General features: G+C 40.6%; 1 protein-coding gene across 4 annotated transcripts in view; it reads left to right on the forward strand.

Annotated features, from left to right (window-relative positions):
• Positions 1 to 7,938, forward strand: part of MAN2A1 (mannosidase alpha class 2A member 1) — a 160,286-nt gene extending 152,348 nt beyond the window's left edge. For all 4 annotated transcript variants that reach the window (XM_029942682.1, XM_029942683.1, XM_029942684.1 and 1 more), the window contains 2 exons: positions 5,267 to 5,377; positions 6,952 to 7,938. In XM_029942682.1, coding sequence (XP_029798542.1) covers positions 5,267 to 5,377; positions 6,952 to 7,104 — 264 coding nt within the window. In that variant the 3' untranslated portion in view covers positions 7,105 to 7,938. The remainder of the gene's footprint in view (positions 1 to 5,266; positions 5,378 to 6,951) is intronic.
• Positions 7,939 to 20,573: the final 12,635 nt, after the last annotated feature.

The following is a 20,573-nucleotide window of genomic DNA, read 5'->3' on the forward strand; positions in this document are numbered from 1 at the left end:
GATGCGCGATGGGTAGGCAGGCTGTGGGTGGATAGAATAGATAGTTTCTAAACTTTACTTTCTGAATTGATAGCTGTTTTGATAGATCATGGTGTTAGCACTCCTGGAACCATAGAATAAATGCTCCTTTTTTTCTTTGAATAACATTTTCTTACTGTTTTATTTATTTTTCAGAGAAAGAAAGAGAAAGCAGAGGAGGGGCAGAGGGACAGGGGAACAGAGGGGGACAGAGGATCCTAAGTGGGCTCTGCACGTACAGGCTGACAGCAGTGAGCCTGATAGAGAGTTCAGACGTGTGAACCATGAGATCATGACCTGGGCCGAAATCAGATGCTCAACCGACTGAGCCACCCAGGCGCCCAGTACTCTCTTTTTCTAACTTTAGATCAGAGAGTGAGGTCCTTCAGGTTTTAGTCTTTTCTTATTTTACATCAAAAGTAGTCTTTCTCCTTTCCTCCTAGCTAGCTGTCTGGGCACCAATCCATAACTAGAGCAAAGGCAGGAGAATGAAGCTGTTAAAAGTGCTTTGGAATCAAACCACCTTTTTAGAGTGCATGGCCAGTTGATTTAGCACAAGTCACATTATTCTCCCAGCTGCCCCATTAGCAACATGGCAATGATAATGGTCCCCACCTTAGAGATGGTCTAAGGATTACATAAGTTAATGTTGGTGAAGCATTTAGAATAGTATGTGGCATGTAGTAAGCACTGAGTGCCTGACAAATGAAGTTTCTCAGTAGTGATAGTTCAGTAATGAGCAGTTGTGATTGTTACTAAAAATGAAATTAAAATGTTGACCCTTTTTTTTTTTAAGTTTATTTATTTTTGAGAGAGGGGGAGAGGCAGAACGCGAGCAAGGGAGGGGCAGAGAGAGAGAGAGAAACACAGAATCTGAAGCAGGTTCCCGGCTCTGAGCTGTCATCACAGAGCCTGACGTGGGGCTTGAACTCCCAAATGGTGAGATCATAACCAGAGCTGAAGTCGGACGCTTAACCGGCTGAGCCGTCCAGGTGCCCCGACACTTTTTTAATATATAAATTGGAGGCTGAAGTTTATTCCCAAAGTAAATCTTGATATCACTTTAACTTGTATTCCTTATGTATTTTTTTTAAAAAGCTGAGCAGTTATTAATAACACACCTGAAATTGTCCGTGTGCCAGGCATTGTGCCGGTATTTTCTTTACATTTAGCTCTCCCAATGGTACTATGAAGGTAGGCAGTATTGTGCCCCCTGTTACAAAAGAGGAAACGAGCTGACTTAGAGATGCTAGGTAACTTTCTCAGGTCCCGCAGCCAGTAAATGATGTACATGAAGGCACATCCCAGTATGTGTGACTCTGTATCCTCACCCAGAACCTTAGATTGCCTCTTTCATGGTAACAGAAGGGGAGCACTCCTGCTGAAAATGTTGAGTGAATTAGTGATGATTGCTGTTGGAGTATAAGAGGGGTGTTCTCGTGCATTTAAATATAGGAACACAAACTTGTATACGACCTCAGCAATTCCCAAGGCTTTTGTGAGATGAAATGAGTTCATCCATGAAGAGTATTCTGTACAGGATCCTGCACAGAAATGCTCAAAAAGTGTTAGCTGCAGGGGCACCTGGGTGGCTCTTTTCGGTCAAGCATCCAACTCTTGGTTTCAGCTCAGGTCATGGTCTCATGGTTTCATGGGTTCGAGCCCCACATCAGACTCTGCACTGACAGTGCGGAGCCTGCTTGGGATTCTCTCTCTCCTTCTCTCTGCCCCTCCTCACTTGCACTGTCTCTGTCTCTCTCAAAATAAATAAATAAAAAGGGTTAGTGGCAGTTACTGTTATGGTCACTGTGGTTGCGCTCAGTTCTTAAAAGGGCGCTTCACGAGTCTCTCCAAGTTTTCTCAGTTCTCAGAGGTTAAATGATGGATCCCCAGACACATGACAGGCTCTTGATAGGACCAAAGCAAACGTTGCCTCCGATAGAGCTTTTTCTAACCTTGATGGTCCTGTTCTGCAAGCCAGACCATCTTCCCTCAGCTCTCCCAGTTGCTTGAGAAATCTCACAGGCCCTGCCTAGATGAGGAGCCACAGGCTGATTTATCCCCTGAAGCAAGTTCTCAAGTGAATTTTCCAAGTGACTTTGGAACACCGAAGTCTTTCTGAAGGGATTCAGCCCCAACTCTGATCTGAGCTATTTTACAGACACTTTATTTGAAGCTCACTTAGCTCAGTGCTTGGCACAGTTTGAAAATGTGTAAATTTCCTTCACTTACCCCCACCCCTTTTTGTTCTGAGGTCCAGATAGTCCCAGTATATTAATGAATACAAAAGCAGGTATTTTCAGAGTCTGTTTACTCCCCTAGAGCGTACAGTATCTTTTTTTGTGAAGGTATCTGTTTTCTTGCATGCATATTCAAGTTAAATTCACAGTTTCCCTACTTTGAAAAACAGTTTTCTTGGAAATAAAATGATGAGACAGACTTTGAAACTGAAAAACTGCTGCTTTGCTTCAGGTATTTTTGCTTGAAAACTGATACTTTCATGAATATTTAATTTTTAAAAACTTGGACAAGATGATTGCTATTTCATTTGGTGCACTAGCCCTTAACAAAAATGATGCAGTTTTAGTTTTGAGAAAAAGTGTAACTTTTTTTTCCCATCAGTGAAAATTACTTTTCATTACTTTAATATCTGCTTTTGTATTGTTTAAATCTCTTGTAAAATTAATGGTAAAATTCCAAAGACATGTTTCCCTTCCCGTTTTTTTTGGGTTTTTTTTTTTTTTTTTTTTTGGTCACTTCTTGTCTGCTAACGGCCTTACACACACATTCATTATTTCAAGGGCAAATGTGTTGCAGGGATTTTAGCAAAGCCTGCTGTCAGGTGGTTTTATAAGGATGGTCTAGAGAATGTAAATGGCCAAACACTTTAGGTTATAGTGATAAGTGCTGTTATGTTATGTTATTACATTTCATTTCACTTTTATTTTTATTTTTATTGTAGAGCATGCGAGTTGGGGAGAGGGACACAAGATGAGAGAAGGGCTCCACGCTCACTGCAGAGCCCAACACAGGACTTGATTCCACAACTCTAGGATCATGACCTGAGCCAAAATCAGGAGTTGGACTCTGAACCGATTGAGGTACCCAGGCACCCCAGAAATAGGTGCTTTTAAAAGAGTCTCATCAGGGGCGCCTGGGTGGCTCAGTCAGTTGAGCGTCCAACTCGATTTCAGCTCAGGTCATGGTCTTTATGAGTTCGAGCCCTGTGTTTGGTTCTGCACTGACAGCCTGGAGCCTGCTAGGAATTCTTTCTTCCTCTCTCTCTGTCTGCCCTTTTCCTGTCTCAAAAATAAACATTTTTAATAAAGAGTCTCATCAATGAACTATCTAATCAGTGAATCTGAATTGGGATTTCATATGATTTTGAGGCATAATTGTTTTATATATAATTTGTATGATCTTTGATTCCTAAGCTAGAGTTAGGATGTCACTAAAGAAAATTTATGAATAAGAAGTTAAATGAGAGTATTGTTTAATTTGTTATGAAAATAATCACCAATACTTACTTGATGGATTATATCAATAGAAAAACTAATAGCTAAGATGTACTGAGGGCTTCCTATGTTGCAGATAATAAGCTATGTCCCGTTAGACAATTGAATTTCACTTCATTTCCATTTTATGGTAAAGGAAAACCGGGTTGAGCTAAAAGCAACTCGGTAAATTGCAGAGCTAGGTTCTAGATCTCAAGCTGTCTGACTCCCAACCCAGGTTCTGATAAGACATTCTGTCTTATAAGCTTAGCCACCATACGTAGTATTTTCAGTGGCTTAATAGGCACCATGAATGCATGAAGAAGGTAGACATGCATTAGCTCCATTTTACTGACAAGGAAACTGATACTTAGCTAATAAGTGACTATTCCACGGCTGTACAGTTGGCACTTGACTGAATTCTCTTCATCTTTCTTTTGGAGACCTTACGTATATGGTACATGAAGGATTTTCTTACTGTGCTCTTTTCATGCTATTTTGGAACTGGGTGAAATTTTTTGAAATTTTGTTAGAAATCTTTATCCTACAAGTTAAACTTGCTCTGATTATCATGTTGGTCCTGTGATGACTCAGAATTCCTTAGAAGACTTTTTGTCTCCCTTCAAACAAAATCTTAGCAGTACCACACAAAATGTGAAATGTCATAAAATAGGTTATTCAAGCCAAGAATCTGAGGTGAGGACAGCTATAAATTGTTTGGGCACATTAAAATCAAATCAGCACTGAGAACCCTGGCAGCTGTTCAGAAAAGATGTCTCTGTGGCCCATTTACAAATTGTATCCCCTAGTGAGGATGATTAGGAGCTTGGGCATATTCATACCTGTGGCTCCAGAAGAGAAAAGGGGGCCGTTTTCACCACTGGGTCAGTGCTGAGCACCCTCCACTCCTTCAAAGAGCCATGCATTTCTTAATTCTTACATGGATTTTAAATTTTATTTTGCTTAGTATCACAAGCATCTTTTCCCTTTAGGAAATGTAAAATTTATAAAGAAAATCGTAACTTAAAATATTCAGAGCACTCATGGCATCCTTACTTAAATGGATGCAAGAAGTTTTATTGCAAGAAAGTGAGGCTGACTTGTCATGTTTAGTATTTTTCTCTTTGCACAAGAAGAATATAGCTTCTATAATGGGAATTTAAATGATACATCAAGCTAATAAATGTGGTTGGCCTAGCAAGTGATAAGCATAACTAATTCAGTTTAAATATCTTTTATATAAAAATAATGAACCAATCCATTAAAGATTAAAAATGTTAATGCAATTAGCAAAAATTAGCATTCAGTAAAGAAGTGTGTTTCAGTTCTGAGATGGATGAAAAGTCATTCAGTGACCAGATAAGGACGAAATTCAGGTACACATTATTCAACTGACATATATGTTAAAACTCAATAAATAAAAATGAAATGCTTTACTTAAAGAAACTTTTATGAAACAGTATGTAACATGTGGCCACAGGGACCATGGAGAAAACCAAACCATGAGGTAACTTAACAAGAAGACTTAAAGCATAAGGTCTCCTGACTCCTTGTGAGGAAGGTAGAGGGGATGTAGCAGGTAGAAAGCACAGTGAACACGGGACCTGGAGGGAAAAGAATGTCCGGAGCTTTCCTGCTGAATAAAGCAAGCATTTGTGGTTTGGGGGCACTGACTTCAAGCCAGTGGAGGGTATAGTGGTGTCACTATTTGTCTTAATGCCGCTGTGGCCTCTTTGCACCCCGCTCATTTGCAGGTGGACGGCAAGCATTCCGATGAGGCAGCCTTGATCCTCCACAGGAAGGGGTTTGACTGCCGCTTCTCTAGCAGAGACACAGGGCTGCTTTGTTCCACTACCCAGGGAAAGGTGAGCTAAAAAGTTATTTTTGCTTGTTTAGTTACTGTGCTTTGAAATCCTTGACAGTAAGATGTGCCATTGCCTCTTCACTGACTCATTCCCCTCAGCTACTATAATTAACTCAATCTCTCTCTCTCAAGAAAGCACTTTCCCGGCCTTCAGTCTCTTCTTGTCAGCATCAATATGCATGGCTATAACACGTTTATGTTTGAAGACGACACTCTCATCCATTCTTAGCCTTCCATTGCCAACGGACAAAGCATCTTCTTCCCTCCCCACAACATACATACCCCACCCCCGCCGCCATATTTCCTCCTCTGTCAGACATACGCATGTAGAATCTAGTTCAGTGAAGTCTCAGAGGGGCCAAGGCAAATTTTAGAATAACTGAAATAGGGTGGCGTATCAGTAGGGAAGCAGCAGGACGCAGTGACTCTGTGGCCTGTCTGGTAGTTTAACCACAGTCCTGAGCAGCCTTACTTAGCTCCAGTCAGTTGTTACCCCAGGGGAAATGCAAGTCTAGACCTCCTGATTAAGCCAGATTTGCATAGGGGTCTGCACTTTGCAGGCCAAACCGGTCCTCAGGCTGACTTGCTGGCTGCTCATTTATTACGTCTTTTTTAAAAAGCTGGCCTTGCTGATAGTTCCATCAAGCCCCTCATTGGGAGGAAATGAACCTCCAGAGTTCTGTCCGTGGCTGTGATCAGGCTGTGCTCAAAGAAGACATCTGAACTTGTCCGAGCACATGGGCAGCTCAGCTGACCCAGCTGGTCTCCAGAACTTCACACACACACACTGTAGGTGAGACTCAAGTGATTCATTTCCAACCGTACAAATTTGGATATGCACAGGATCTGAAAACAAGAGAAAAGAAAATACGATAGGGGGGTCAAAACCCACTTTGGCAGCTAAACTTCTCCATTTCTTGTACCATGCCCTGTATGGAGTTGGTGTGAGGAAAGCACTGACTTTTTTTTTCATTATATTTACACTTTACCTTATTACTGACGACAGAAGTATATTTGGCGTGAGCATGTATTTAGCCATTGAGGCATCGAGTCTAAAGGGGATGTACAATTCACAGAGACCTATCTGGATAACCTGCTCGGGTGAAGTAACACTTTCCCAACAGCCTTTTCACCCTGAAAATGGGACTTACTGACCTGACGCACCTTCCTTACAGTGTGCCTGCGTCTTCTCTCTTAGCTCTTTTGGAACAGGAAGAACCACACTGTTAGGTGTAAGTGTTGAGCCAAAGAGGATATAGATGTTTTTAAAACTTGCTGGCCCATAGATGTTCTTTCTTTCATTGATAAAGTGGCCCCTGCATATGGTAAGTTCCTAAGAAATTCGGAAGACGACTGGAAAGAGAACCACCCTCTCCTTGCTACTGGATGGTCTGTGTGTCCAAACATGCAGAGCAGCACTGAATCTCCTTCCCTTCCCGTTTTAGTCATTGAAAGGAATCTTTAAATACAGTTTCACTCTCATACTGTTTTTTACTGAATATATAGATGAGCTCTACTAATCTTTCTTCAAAGTTGACCTAATTGTGCAATTTTTTGTTATCATTTACTTTCTAGATTTTGGTACAGAAGCTTTTTAACATGTTCACTGTCTCAAGTCTTATACCTTCATCGTTATCCTTGATGTATACACCTCCAGACGCCCGAAATATAAGTGAGATCAATTTGAGTCCCATGGAAATTAGCACATTCCGAATCCAGTTGAGATGAACCTGGCTTTCAAATTTGGATTGGGAAGCATTGTCTTTTACACACTTGGTTTGACGTGCAATAAGGAAGCACATTATTTTAGCTTCTGGCTACTGTGAGAACATGAATTCTGTGATTACTATTTTTTTTTTTACCAGTACAGAAAGAAAAAAAAGAAAGCCATGCTATAGCCATTTTTTTTTTACAGTTCCATCCATGAACCGCCACCATCAGTGTGTATTTATGCAACAACAAATGAAGAAGTGTCTAAAACAGCCTCTCAACAGATTGTATCTCAGGTTAAATGCTAATTAATTATATCTGTGTTGGGGGTTGCGAAGAGATTGCTACAAGTATTCATGTTGCTGATCCTTCATTAGTTTTATAAAAATGCCCATTTTCCCCAAAATGAACAAAAGGCTGGTGAGTAATAGCTAATGGCCAAAACGGTTGCAATCATTCGTACACATTAGAAAAATTTCGTGTATTGAAATATGTGGCAAAGTGCAATCCATCGACCCTTATGATATGTAGACAGAGTTGATCTTTACACCTTTTTCTAATGTCCCACTTAACCCCTCCCTTCTCACCCTTTGTAAGTATTTCCAGAAATATCAGATTTTGAATCATTCAATAGTAGAAAAGAGGCATATTTTCATTACCTGACAATGTGGGATAGGTGCAATTTATTCCATTGTCACTAAAATAGAAGAAGCAATTCCGTAGGTACCATAACCTATTTTAGGTACCCCAAGGTGTCTTTTTACACAGCTCATTTGAATACAGATGTTCTGAGAGGGGTTTTCTATTTTAAAAATAACCATATCAAAATAAATGTGCCTTATTTTTTTATAAGTCTTGTTAGATCCTTCGGTGTCCATATTACTGTCTGGGGAAGGGGCGGGGGAGGGGGAGGGGGCGGCTACTTTCTATGACGCGTGAAGTGTATCGTTTTTGCCCGATGATGCTGGCCACATTCTGATCTGTTTCATTAAATTTGTGGTGATATTATTCTAAACATCTTGACTATTTGAATGTACTGAGATGTCAGAAAACAAAACAAGGAAGAAAAATACTGTTAATTAAAATATGCTGCTGCCAAGAAGACTGCAGCCCGAAGCAAAGATTTTGTAACCTGCAAAATCCATGCACGGTTTCCATTTCACAAGAGGTAACCCTATGGAAGAGCGAATACTTTAAAAGGGACCCTGTTTTGAAACCCACTTATATGTAGCTCATCATGATTTATCTTATCAAAGAACATGTTTGTTCGGTGAATTCCAAACTTCTGTATATGCTAACCTCAAAGTGAAGTTCCAAGCCTATGTGCCATTACAACACTTTTGATAAAATTTATTTTGGGATCATTGTGAACGTGATATTAAAATAAAAGCCACACTACCAACATTTAGCATATTCAATTTTAGGATAGAAAGGATTCTTTGAGTATATACACTTTTGAAAATTATCTTTGTGTTACCTAATGGGTTGAGTATTACCTGACTTTAAACTTCCTTTTACCTCCTGCCAGTGCAAGATCATTATAGAGAAGTGAAAACCTAATTTCTATTTCGCTGGGCAGTCCGATTATCATCTGGATTCTTTTTTTTTTTTTTATCAAAATGCAGCTCCTAAGATTATTGTTAAGTTATGTGAAATTCATAAACTTTTTTTGCCTTCAATAACTAAGGAAACAATGCTAGTGTTGATAAAGATATTACAAGGGAGTAATTTCATGCAATAAACATGTACTGTATGTTTCCTTCCTCACTTTGGGGGATAAACAACTAAAAGAAAACAAAACAGCACTTCCTTTTTGTGGACATCTGATGTTAGGATTGCCAGAAGCAAATCCCAGGAATAAGATCAGTATTTGCATTGCATCTAAAATGTCCAGCCTTCCTCTGGGAGTTCACTGTGTTCTGTGGTTAAGTGGGGGTGCTTAATCATTCTGAAAATTCTGATCAGTTGACATAAAAACTCTTGATGCAATAACCGTGGTTTCACCACCCCTGGTTGTGTGAGATGGGTCTTTCCCGCGTCAGTCGGGTCCTCAGTGTGTGTTGCCACCAGCCGTTCACAGGTAAAGCAGAAATTCTCTTTAAACCAGCAAGTTTCTGCTTTTTTATTTTTAGAGTAAATCATCAGGGATATGAAGAGAGGATGCTCTTGCTTTGGGTTGTGGTCAAGAACTGATTAAATAATTTTGTGTCTGCGGCACACAGTAAAACCACACACTTCGGTTGTGATCTCAGTGGCATATTTGTTTGCTTCTGTTTTATTACGTCAGTTCTCACAGTGTTCTGTTGATCGAGTGGTTCATTCCTTTCTATGAAATTATTTTTGAACATTTTAACTTGAGCTTACACCTGCCATGTTTGAGAATTCCGCATCCTTGTTTTCTTCAGATACTGATTAAAATGCTATAAAATGTGTGGTAAAACATTGTAATTACCTGCCCATGTCTTTGTTGTATTCGTGCCGAAATGTTTTCACATTCCTTTGTCTGGAAGAAAGTCTTTGCTTTCATTTTGATTATGTTGCTTACCTTGGAATCAAATAGGTTTTGATATTTTTCTCTTGGAAGATTTTATATCTTTTTGGGAATATGTAATATAAGATCTCTAATAAAAGACAAGTCTTACCATGTACATGGTCCTATAGAGTGGTTCTTAAGTCTTATTTTGATAAGCAACCTATATTAATACATTTTGAGGGAAAGGATGGAGTAGTGAAAATGTGTTCTTTGTTTCTTTAAGAATGAATCATTCCATCTTCAGTCCAATTCTAGTTGGAAAAAATAGTTTTAGAGAGCAAGTGGCAGTCAGCAGTGGTTGTGAGTTTGAAGTCTGGGTCAGGGGTCCCCTCTGAGTATGAAGTCTAGAAACCTTCCCAGCAACATGGTACCTCTGAAGCCTTCTGAGCCAATTGGAGGGGGCGGGTGCTGGTCAGATTCTATATATTGCAGGATAAACGGGGAGAGTAAGACAGCACATAAGCTAAGAAGCTCCTTGTGAGCCGATGCAGAAGGTAAAGTGGGTTGGAAGAGCGGGATCTCCGGAGGAAGTCTTCCAGCTTGCTGGCGCTGACCAGCATCAGCACCGAGTGTAGTAGCCTCCAGGGGGTTCCTCCAAAGCCAGGACGTGGGAGAGGGTGAAGGATAAATGTGCTGGAAGTTCATACAGTTGGCCAGGCAAATGTTAGATTTGCTAACTAGGACTTAGCATGTTCGATGCATGCTAACTAGGAAATTCAGACTTGTTTGGGGTTGCTTTAGTAAAGAGGTTAATCAATTTGTAATATATATGTGCCAGACACTAAAAACTTCAAGAAATACTAATATCAATAAAATTTCATCAGCAGATAATGAAAACTCTTTGGCTTCATAATATTTGATTACCAACACGTTCAAATCATTTGAATATTAAACGTGATAAAAGCTGAGAAGGCATATGCTCACATGCCTCCTCAGAACTTATTCCTGAGTGGCTGAGGGGTAGCTCGAAGGAGGAGCTTAGCAAGGCCCATGTTGCTGCTGTTAGGTCAAAGCGGAGCACAGACGCCCGAAGGTTGTCATAGACAAAACTCCTCTCAGTGTAGACCAGCTCAAGCAAAAACAGGAAATTGATTGTCCCCAGTAACTCATGGTCAAGGGTAGGTGGAGAGCACTCCAAATACAGCCTAGCCATGCAGGAGATGATGTCATCCAAGATCTGTCTGTATCTCCTGGTGTTGACTTTTTCTCAGTCATTCTCATTTTGGGGTAAAGGCTGCACATTTGAGGGCAAGGTGGCTGGCAGCAGACCCAGAGATGGCAGCTGAGTGACCCCACTGTAAAGGGAGCACCTTTACCTAATTTTCCTTCAAGTGTCTTGGGATTGATGTCACTTGCTGTCATCTGGCTCATATGCTAATAAATATGGTGAGGCCCGAGTTAGGTTTAAATGAAACATGTGATCACCCATCCACCGCCATAACCTACCCCCCTCGCTGCCTCACACCCATAGGATTTGGGATTCTACAACCGTAGAAAAGAGTGAGATACTTTCAATACTAGGCAGACAAAGTACAGTAGAAATACATTGCAGAGAGAAAACAGACGTGCAGATTTAAAGGAAGCATCACACCTAATTTCAGTTCCAAGAAGGTTCCGTAGAAGAGGTAGACTTGAGATAGTTCTTAAAAGATGCATTTGATGTTAACAGAGACAATATGTGTGTTTCCCGTAAAAAGAATGAGGAAAGATGGTCACAGCAAGCATAGAGAACTAGACATACTTTCTTCGGGCTGGAGCAGCACCATCCAATAAAACTTTCTTTAATAATGGCAAGTTCTTTCTAAGTGTTCTGTCCAATATAATAACCGCTAGCTACGTGTGGCTTTTAAACATTTGAAATGTGGTAGTGCAACTAAGAAACTGAGTATCTTATTTTAGTTTAATTAAATGTAAATAGCAACATGGAGCCACTGTTTTAGCACCGGTCTGGTGTACATGTTGTGTACGAGTTAAAATCACGTTGTGCTAGAATCCTGTTGCTGAGTGCTGTTCTTAGATCAGAAGCAGGGGCATCACCTAGAAACTTCTGTTAGAAGTTTCTGTTAGAAATGCAGAATTTCAGGGGGTGCCTGGTGGCTCAACTTTGGCTCAGGTCATGATCTTAAGGTTCTTGAGTTTAAGTCCCACGTCCAGCTCTGTGCTGCCAGCTGAGAGCCTGGAGCCTCCTTCAGATTCTGTGTCTCCCTCTCTCCCCGTCCCTGCTCATGCTCTGTCTCTCAAAAGTAAAGAAACATTTAAAAATTTTTTTTTAAATGCAGAATCTCAGGCCCCACCCCAGACCTGCTGAATCATAATCTGCACTTAAAAAAGATCCCTAGATGATTCACATACACACTAAAGCACTGGCCCAGAACATCCCTCAATAAGTCATTTCTCTATGCTCTTACCGAACATTTCTAAATGGCTCTTGACCGTAACTCCTATACCTACAAAGTCTAGGAAGCACCGGAAAACCTGTCCTCCAGTCCTGCTGTCACCTGATTCTAAGCCACCTCCATGTGCATGGATTCTGCCTTTGCCCTTTAACAGCTCTACTTCTGGTCCTGCCCTCTTAAGTCTCTTTTTTTTCACAGAGAAGCCAAAAAGTAAAGTTTGAAAAACTTTCCTGTTGTGTTTCCTGTTACTACGTGGAAAAACATAAACTTTCACCAGGCCCTGCCTGGCTTGGTCCCTGACCCACCTCATCTCAACTTTGGGAATAAGGGCATTTAAGAAATCCTTTCCTGGCCCAAATGAGCCTTATCTTCTACCACACCCTCTCTTACTGTTATCTAGGTTTCTTACAGGTCTCGAACATGCGAGGATCATTCCTCTTGGGGGCTTTTTGCGTTCATCCCTTCTACTTCAAAGTTGCTCTCAAATCTTCCCCTGGCAGGTACCTTATCATTCTGGCTTGGGTTCAGCAGCGTCTTCTCAGGAATCTTCCTTGACCGACAAATTTATACTAGTCCCACCTCTACTCCCTCGCTGGGTATTTTTATGACACTGCTTCTTTCTTCATAGAGCCAAACCTGAAATTTTGTAGTTTGCCTTCCTTGCTAGAACATAATCTCTCCTGAGGGCAAGACCCCCAGCATTTATTCAGCACTGCAACCTCTGAACAGCAGGGGTTCCGAAAATATTTGTTCAATACATGAATGAAGATATATTAACCTTCAGGAAATGTGAAATAAAAACTGCGATTTTTCAGAATTACAATTTTTCAAAGCCCTTATATCTTAATCTGTTCATGTTAGTTTCCTGCTCAAAAACCTTCAGGTAGGTCCTATTACCAGGAGTTAAAGTACAGATGTTTCAAGCTGCATTCCTAATCTCTCTGAAGGATGTGGCCTCCTTAGGCAAGATACTATAGTTGCTTAATTAAAGACTGGCCCTTGCCCCTCTGCCTTCCTTGCTAATAAAACCCTAGTTTTATTCATAATCAGATACTCATGAGCTTCAGGAGGTAAATTGTTCTTGGTCTAAGTTAGGATAATTTTCTTCAGGCTGGATAATGAATTTAGGAATTGGCATGTGACACAATTTTGGCCAGTAAACCATCAATGGGAAGCCAGCTGGGGACTCGTGGCGGAGGTCTCTTTCCTCTTCAGAAGGAGAGAGCATCTTTACGCTCAGAGGGCAATGTCTAAAAGCAGTGTTGGTGTCAGTGTTGATGTTGGAGCTGCTGCAGCCATTGTGCAATCCTGCAGCAACAAGCCTGAGGACAAAAGTCATTAACTAGATGACCAAGTGAAAAATGAGTAGAGCCTAGGTAGGTCCCCGATGGTGTTAAGCAGCTGAATGTACCACCTCCAACCTTCTTGTTATTGAGTGTAATGTCACTTTACTATTTAAACCATTTGAGTTTGGTGTTTTGTTATCAAGAGCTAAAAACATTTAAACTGATGCTTCTCACTGCTGCCCCAGCACCACGCCTTCCTAGATGCTTTCCCAAATGGGTGCACGTGTACTTACACAACGGAGGCTCAATGGCACTCAGTTCCTCAGAACGAGCCTCTTGGTCGCTGCTGCTCCCACCACCTTGCATATTTTGCTCAACATGTTTAATGAAACTGTGTCTAATTAATTATATTGTGTAGAGATTGTTCTTTAAATGGGAGGTGAGCAAAAGGGTCTTAAAAAATGCAAAGTGAATTCAGGATGTGTAGACTAGCAACACGCCTGAAGATTGCAGAGTTCCTTTGGCACATACAGTCAGTGTTTCATTTACTTCAAATGTGGATTTGGGGCTGGCTTCTGAGTAGGAAGATGAACCTTCCGGATGTCAAACAAAATCTGGAGGCGGAGGAGAAAAACGATCAAGGGGTTGGGGTGGGAGCAATGAGTCAGTGGCACTCGCTTCTTTGAAGTACATCAGCTAACACTTGACATATTTTAATATTTTTTCTAAATATGTGCATATCATTCAAGGACTGTAAGTGAATTTCTGAATCTCCCAACAGGCAAAGGAGGGAAATTGGAATTGTGCTATTTGAAAGGGCATATTTTAAGGACTTTAGATGGAGCCTACTGTTCTTGGCTCCTATGCTCCATATAGCTTTCCAATTTTTTTATTCACAGGCTTAGCCTTGGGGCTCATTTTCTGGTCCCAAATCTAAATAGCAATGCTAGCAAGCAAGATGTGTCTCTAGGGTCTGGGTATATAAAACATTCCACTAAACCAAATGCAGCCTTCATTGGTTGGCTTTCAGAGCATGATCTGAAGTTGTGAGGCCCTTTGTTTAGGTCCAAAACTCCCCTCTGGAGCAGAAGATCACAGCACTTGCCTTTCTTGGAATGGATTTCCTTGCCACACACAGGATTGAAATCATTTTGGGACAGCTGTATGGAAGTGAATTCTTATGAAAAACAATTTGACTCATTCATCTGTCTTCCTAAATGGATTTATAAAGTGCAGTTAAAAAGATTACTTTGAAGTTAAGATCTATTTTCTTAGGTAAAATCTACAAATTCATCCTCATTGAATTTATGGGGCTCCCCTTAAGAGAGTCTGAAGGTTATCAGTTTTAGATTTTGCACCAAGCTTTCAATACATGTTAACTGAAGTTGTCATTTGGGCAGGGTACCTATGCCAGGCTTTGAGGAAAGAGGATTTTCATAATTCTGCCCTATGGTCTAGTTAAGGAGAGAAGTCCTGTCTGGAGTCAAGATGCCCTACGACCAGGGAGCAAGAGAGCCACAGGAACGCTGGCCGCACAGATGATGGATATTTGAGGAACGGGGGAAAGAGACTTTGCCTCTTTGAGGACGGAAGGCGGGGAGGTAGGAGGATCTGAGCTGAGCCTGGGAAGATAGAAGTGTATCACCAGCTAGGCGTGGGACAGGAGATGGCATGAAACCAACAGCACCAAAACAAGGCATCTCAAATATGGTAGAAGTTTTGTGAAGGGCAAGCCCTGGAACTTAGGCTGGAAATGTTTTTGCTGAATTTAAAGACTCTCCATCATCAGGCTTTGGACTCTGCCAAAGAAAATGGATACATGGTAGTGTGCACATGAATATTGATGGGTAGGCATATTTACAAAAATGAAAGAAAAGAAGAATGTGTGTCATTTTCAGGACATTTTAATGTGACTTCACAGAATTGCCAAAATTGTGAAGAAAGGGACACCTATGTCTCTGAATCTGTGACACTTATACTGAGCCATGTGATACTGGATTAAGGCAATTATGATATATATATTTCTTATGTATGAACCTGTTGACTCCAGAGCTCTGTAGTGCTGACACGGGGAAGACTTCGAGTGAAGTAGTAGCTTGGACAGAACACTTTTACAGAGCATTTCATTAGTCCACAGTCAATCTACTCCAGGACTATCTTTGGGTTTAATTGGTCAACCATAAATTCAGGAATATTTGTCACCTAGATAAGAGGTTAAAGAATTAATGAGACATTATTAAATACTTTCAGCTTTAAAAGGCTTTAATATTTTAAAGTTTAGTAGATCTTTGTCATAATGCAATCTTTTGGGCCTGTGTCATTGAAATGTAATAATGAGGCTTCGCAATTCAGTAAAATCCAGAAACTGCATAAGGTGAAAGAATAGCCCACCTTATCCTGAATCCCACCCTATTTGCATGAGGAGAGATAAGTGAGGTTTCAAAAAGTCAATACCCCAGTAGCTTTAACAAGTTCCTGTAGCTTTAACAAGTACAGGGAAAATGGAGCTCTGTGAAGTACAAAATTTCAAATTAGAAGGAAATGCAAGGGGCAGGGTGGCATCAGCGAAAACGACTGGTCTTTGAAACTATGCACCTGGCTTCATTAAAACCTCTAACAATAAACAATGAAAGTGAAAGCTGTTCAATGTTTAAAAAGAAACTACCTATTCGAGCACCTGGTGTCAGGGAGCCAGGAGGCTGTCGGAGTTCAGAACTTGCCAGGGTTCCAAATAGAAGACAAACTGTTGCAGGCATACAGAGCCCTGGGAGCTCAGAGTGTGATGTTACCATCTGTGTGATTGTGACAATCAGCTACCCAGTGATGTTCATAAAGCAGTGAGGGGCTCATGGCAGTGGGCACATTTTGGCTTTTCTGGGGGCACCGGGAAAAGTGAGCATCACCTAATGTCGACTCCTTTGTTTTTCTTTTTTGGAAGGTATGGCAAAGAGTAAAGTAGCGGTAAAATAATAACAAAAAAATAATAATAATTGCTAACATTTGTTGGCACTGTGAACACATGACATTCTTATGTCATTTAATCCTTACAACCAACCTACTATACTATTATTATACCTGTTTTATGGAATGGGAAAGTGAGGATTAATGAAATTGAACTCCAACCGTGTTCTATCTAGGGGTCTGAGAACTACAGTCCTCAGGCCAAAGCTAGCCCAAAGGTAGTCTGCAGGCCCAGACTTTGTCAATAAAGTTTTATTAGAACATAGTGCTTCCATTTGTTAACATGCTTTCTATGGCTGCTGTATGGCTACAGAGGCAGAGTTGAGGGGTTGTAACAGGACCATATGGCCCCCAATCCTGAAAACTATTCACTAATGGTCCTTTAGAGAAAGAATAGCCCTCTTGTCTGTCTGACTGTGGAGTCCACTTGATGTGGAATCCCTAGAGTTGTCACTCCAGGAAGTATTTTAGTTATAAAAAAGCATGGAAAGTGCGGCAGCAGTAGTGGAAAGAGCAGTAGGCTGGGACCCTGGAACTCTGGATTCTAGTCTGACCTCTGTCAAAAAGTGGCCATAGGACCTTGAAGCAATCACTCTGCCACCTAAGAAATCTTTTTTCTGATCTACTCATTGAAGCCACACTGCCAAGTTTCCAAATTAGAAGGTGTCCTAAACACTTTTTTCTGGTTTTCAAGAAGCTATTTTAACAGATGAAATAAAATGCATTTTTACTGGTTCTCCATGGCAACTCCCACAGCCCTTGGCAAGTCACCTTTTGAAGTCCTATTTCTCTATGTTTTGGTTATGGCACCTTTGAGTAGGTAGAAGTTTGGGGATGGAAATAGAATTATCTGTTTGATGCAAAGATCTATTTTTGTTTTGTTTCCTTTTTGTGAATGCCAGTGTTTCCTTCCCCTGAAACAACCTAAGCCCGAAGCTTTCTCTGGAGAGGTAGAAGCCTGAATTTGAAGAGTAATGTGAAAAATCCTAAAAGTTTGTGTTAAAACCATTGAGTTTTACCCCATGAACAAACATCCAGGCTTCAGATCAGTACAGGCGCCTGTGGAGCCGGAGATCCGTCCATTAAAGGACTAACACAACAGATCACTTTAGATCTCAAGAAATCTTCATGTCTGGCCTCTGTAGCTGAAATCAGTCTCTGTGTAGCTTTGGTTTGAAAGACTGAGGGAAAGGACTGTTTAGGAAGATACAGACTGCCCTTGTGAGAAGTACCTGGGCTATTCCCTCTTGCAAAGAGGATTTGATGGGAAGGCTAATATTGGGACCTTAATCTTGCTCTGTGATGCAATGTGGTGGTTTGAAATAAGAAATGTGTTAGTTTGGTGATGCTGTTTTGACTCTTTTCTATTTAGAGTATAAAGATTTGGAGTGGGAGCCAGAAGGAGATAATTAAATGTAAGTCTTTGAATTCAACCTCAGTCAAGTTTGAGTCTGAGAGAAGCTACATGAATATTTTAGGAACAGTAAAATGTCAGAACTTCACGTGCATGATTTGAAAATGTACATCCATGTGGCTAATATGAGCTGTGGCCTGCTAGGTCTCAAGCTGATACAGCACTACCTGTTCTGAGCTTGCTTTGTGTTTACCTCCTTTTATGACCCAAAGGCACTTGAGGTTGGTCCAATGGTGGCTCCTAAAGAGAGATGTCTGCGTCCTTATTCCAGGACCCTGCAAGGGTTACCTCATTTGGGAAAGGGACCTTTGCATATGTAATGAGATCATCCTGGATTATCTGAGTAGGCCCTAAATCTAATGACAAATACCCTTATAAGAGACAGATTAGAAAACAAAGTGAAGAGGAGGCAAGGTGACCCCAGAGGCAGAGACTGGAATGATGTGGCTGTAAGTAAAAAATGCCAACTGCTACCAAAAGCTGGTGGTGTCTAGGAAGGGTTCTCTGCTAGATCCACAGAGGGAGTGTGACCCTGCTGATGCCTAGATTTCAGACTTCTGGCATCCACAACGGTGAAAGAATAAATTTCTTTTGTGTTCTTTTGTGTTAAGTCACCCGGTTTGTGGTAATTTCTACAGCAGGCCGAGAAAACTAGTACCGTTTTCAAAGCACATTTTTCCAAGCCATCCCACTGTCCTCTGGAGAAGCTCATCGGGCCTTCTCCAGCCTCCCTGGGATCCTGTCAGAGAATGAAGGGCTGCGGGATTATGTTGATTTGTGACAGACACGGTACTGGGCCAAGATGAGAGAGGCAGAAAACTAGACAAGAATCCTTCAGCATTTGATTCATTTTGTGGGATTACTTACCCACTGGCGGTTTAGAATACACATTGGAATAAAAACAGGAAGATGTTTTCACTGATTTGCCACCATTTACCACAGAATGTTACTTATCTAGTTCCAATCAATTTGAGTAAAGTCTTTTCAAGGGAAAGTTGCTGGATACTTGTCAATAATAGAGAATATGAATAATTTTCACTTCTCAGGAACTTCTAATTTTTAGAGCACTTTTAATACGCAGACCAATTTGCACCCTCTCATCTCATAATAACTCTGTGAAGCAGGTCAGACAGGTATGACTATGGATCTTTCAAAGCTGTACATCTTGACGCTGGAGAGCTAATGAAGGAAGCCGGGGTGGAAGATTATTTTTCCTGATCCAATACCCTACTCACCGGCCTACCCCTTAGGGAATAACTGCACCTAACAGAGACTTGACAGACTGACGCCATATTTACCTGGAAATGCCCTTGCATGAGAGCAGGAAAAAATTTTTTTAAAGAAGAAAAATAGAGGTTTCTTTTTCCTATCACATAACAAAACACACATAAAAAAATATATACAAATGTCCTACACAGAATATGATGAAGATTGCACTTCACGTTGGTGATAAAGAGGTAGATCATTCAATAAATGGTGTTTATTTGGAGAAAAATAAAATTGCATATCTACCTCAAAACACATAAAAATAATTTGTGGATGAAAGATTTAATTGCAAAAACAAGACTATAAATATAATAGAAGAGATACAGGAAAATCATTTGAGAGTAAAAACGGCTTAATCCATGGTATAAACTTAAGAGCAAAAAAATTAGATTTATTATAAAAGTTAATAACTGAATAGCCAAAGACACCATCAATAAAGTTAAAAGAAAAAGAAAACAATATTCAGTGCTGTTGTTCACAAATTTAGTCAACACTTTTGGAGGTATTTATTCAACTATAGGCCAGACACTATAGTCCCAGGTGGGAACAAAACACTAAATAAGGCAAGTGCGTACTTGACCTCGTGAAGTAAGTGAGGAACCCACACTGAACAAGCACCTTGGAGTGTAATAAGTATTATAAAGGTCAAGTCTGGATGCCATGGGAAAGGATGACATGGATAAGTATTGACAGACAAGAGTTAACATCTCTAATGTACAAAGACTCATGGAAATCAACAAGAAAAATATTAGTATAGAAAAGTTGGCAATAGGGTGTGCCTGGGTGGCTCAGTTCATTGAGCATTTGACTCTTGATCTTGTCTCAGGTCACAATCTCATGGTTGGTGAGATCGAGCCCTGAGCATGGCTCTGCACTGACAGTGAAGAACCTGCTTGGGATTCACTCTCTCCCCCTCGCTCCGCCCCTCCCCCACTTGTGTGTGCGCCCCGTCTCTCAAAATAAATAAACTTTAGAAAAAATAAAGAAAAATTGACAACGCATATGCAATGGAAATTTCCAAATGAAGAAATATAGCCCACCAATAAACATATGAAAAGATATTTATCCTCATGAATAATCAAATATATGCAAATCAAAGGTAGATATAATGTTTTGCCTATCAGATTATGAAAGAATAAAGTGAGTTACACTAAAAACTGTTAATGATGAGATGTAGAGGGTTGAGCACTCTTGCATTCTTTGGTAGGAGTGTAAATTATAGAGAATCTGATATGCATATTAACATTTACTGTTTAAAATTCTGTTACCCTATCTAATATGTTTTGGACTGGACATATCTGTCCCCCCAAAATTCATATTGAATTGAATTCATATTGAAACCCTAACCCCATTATGTGATGGTATTTGGAGACAAGGCTTCTGGGAAGTAATTAATGTTAGAAGAAGTCAGGAGGGTAGAGCCCTGTGATGGCATTAGTACCTCATGAAGAGAGACACTAGAAAGCTTGCTCTCTCGCTCTCTCTCTCTCTCTCTCTCCATAGACACACTCTGCAGAAAGGCCAGGTGAGGACATAGTGGTTATGCAGCCACTGATAGGGAGATTCTTAGGTAGATATGGGAATGTGTCTTAAGACATTTTGTTAAGTATGATACACATGACCATTTATAA

The sequence above is a fragment of the Suricata suricatta genome, chromosome 6 (genome assembly GCF_006229205.1).
Source record: "Suricata suricatta isolate VVHF042 chromosome 6, meerkat_22Aug2017_6uvM2_HiC, whole genome shotgun sequence".
Classification (NCBI taxonomy): Eukaryota; Metazoa; Chordata; class Mammalia; order Carnivora; family Herpestidae; genus Suricata; species Suricata suricatta.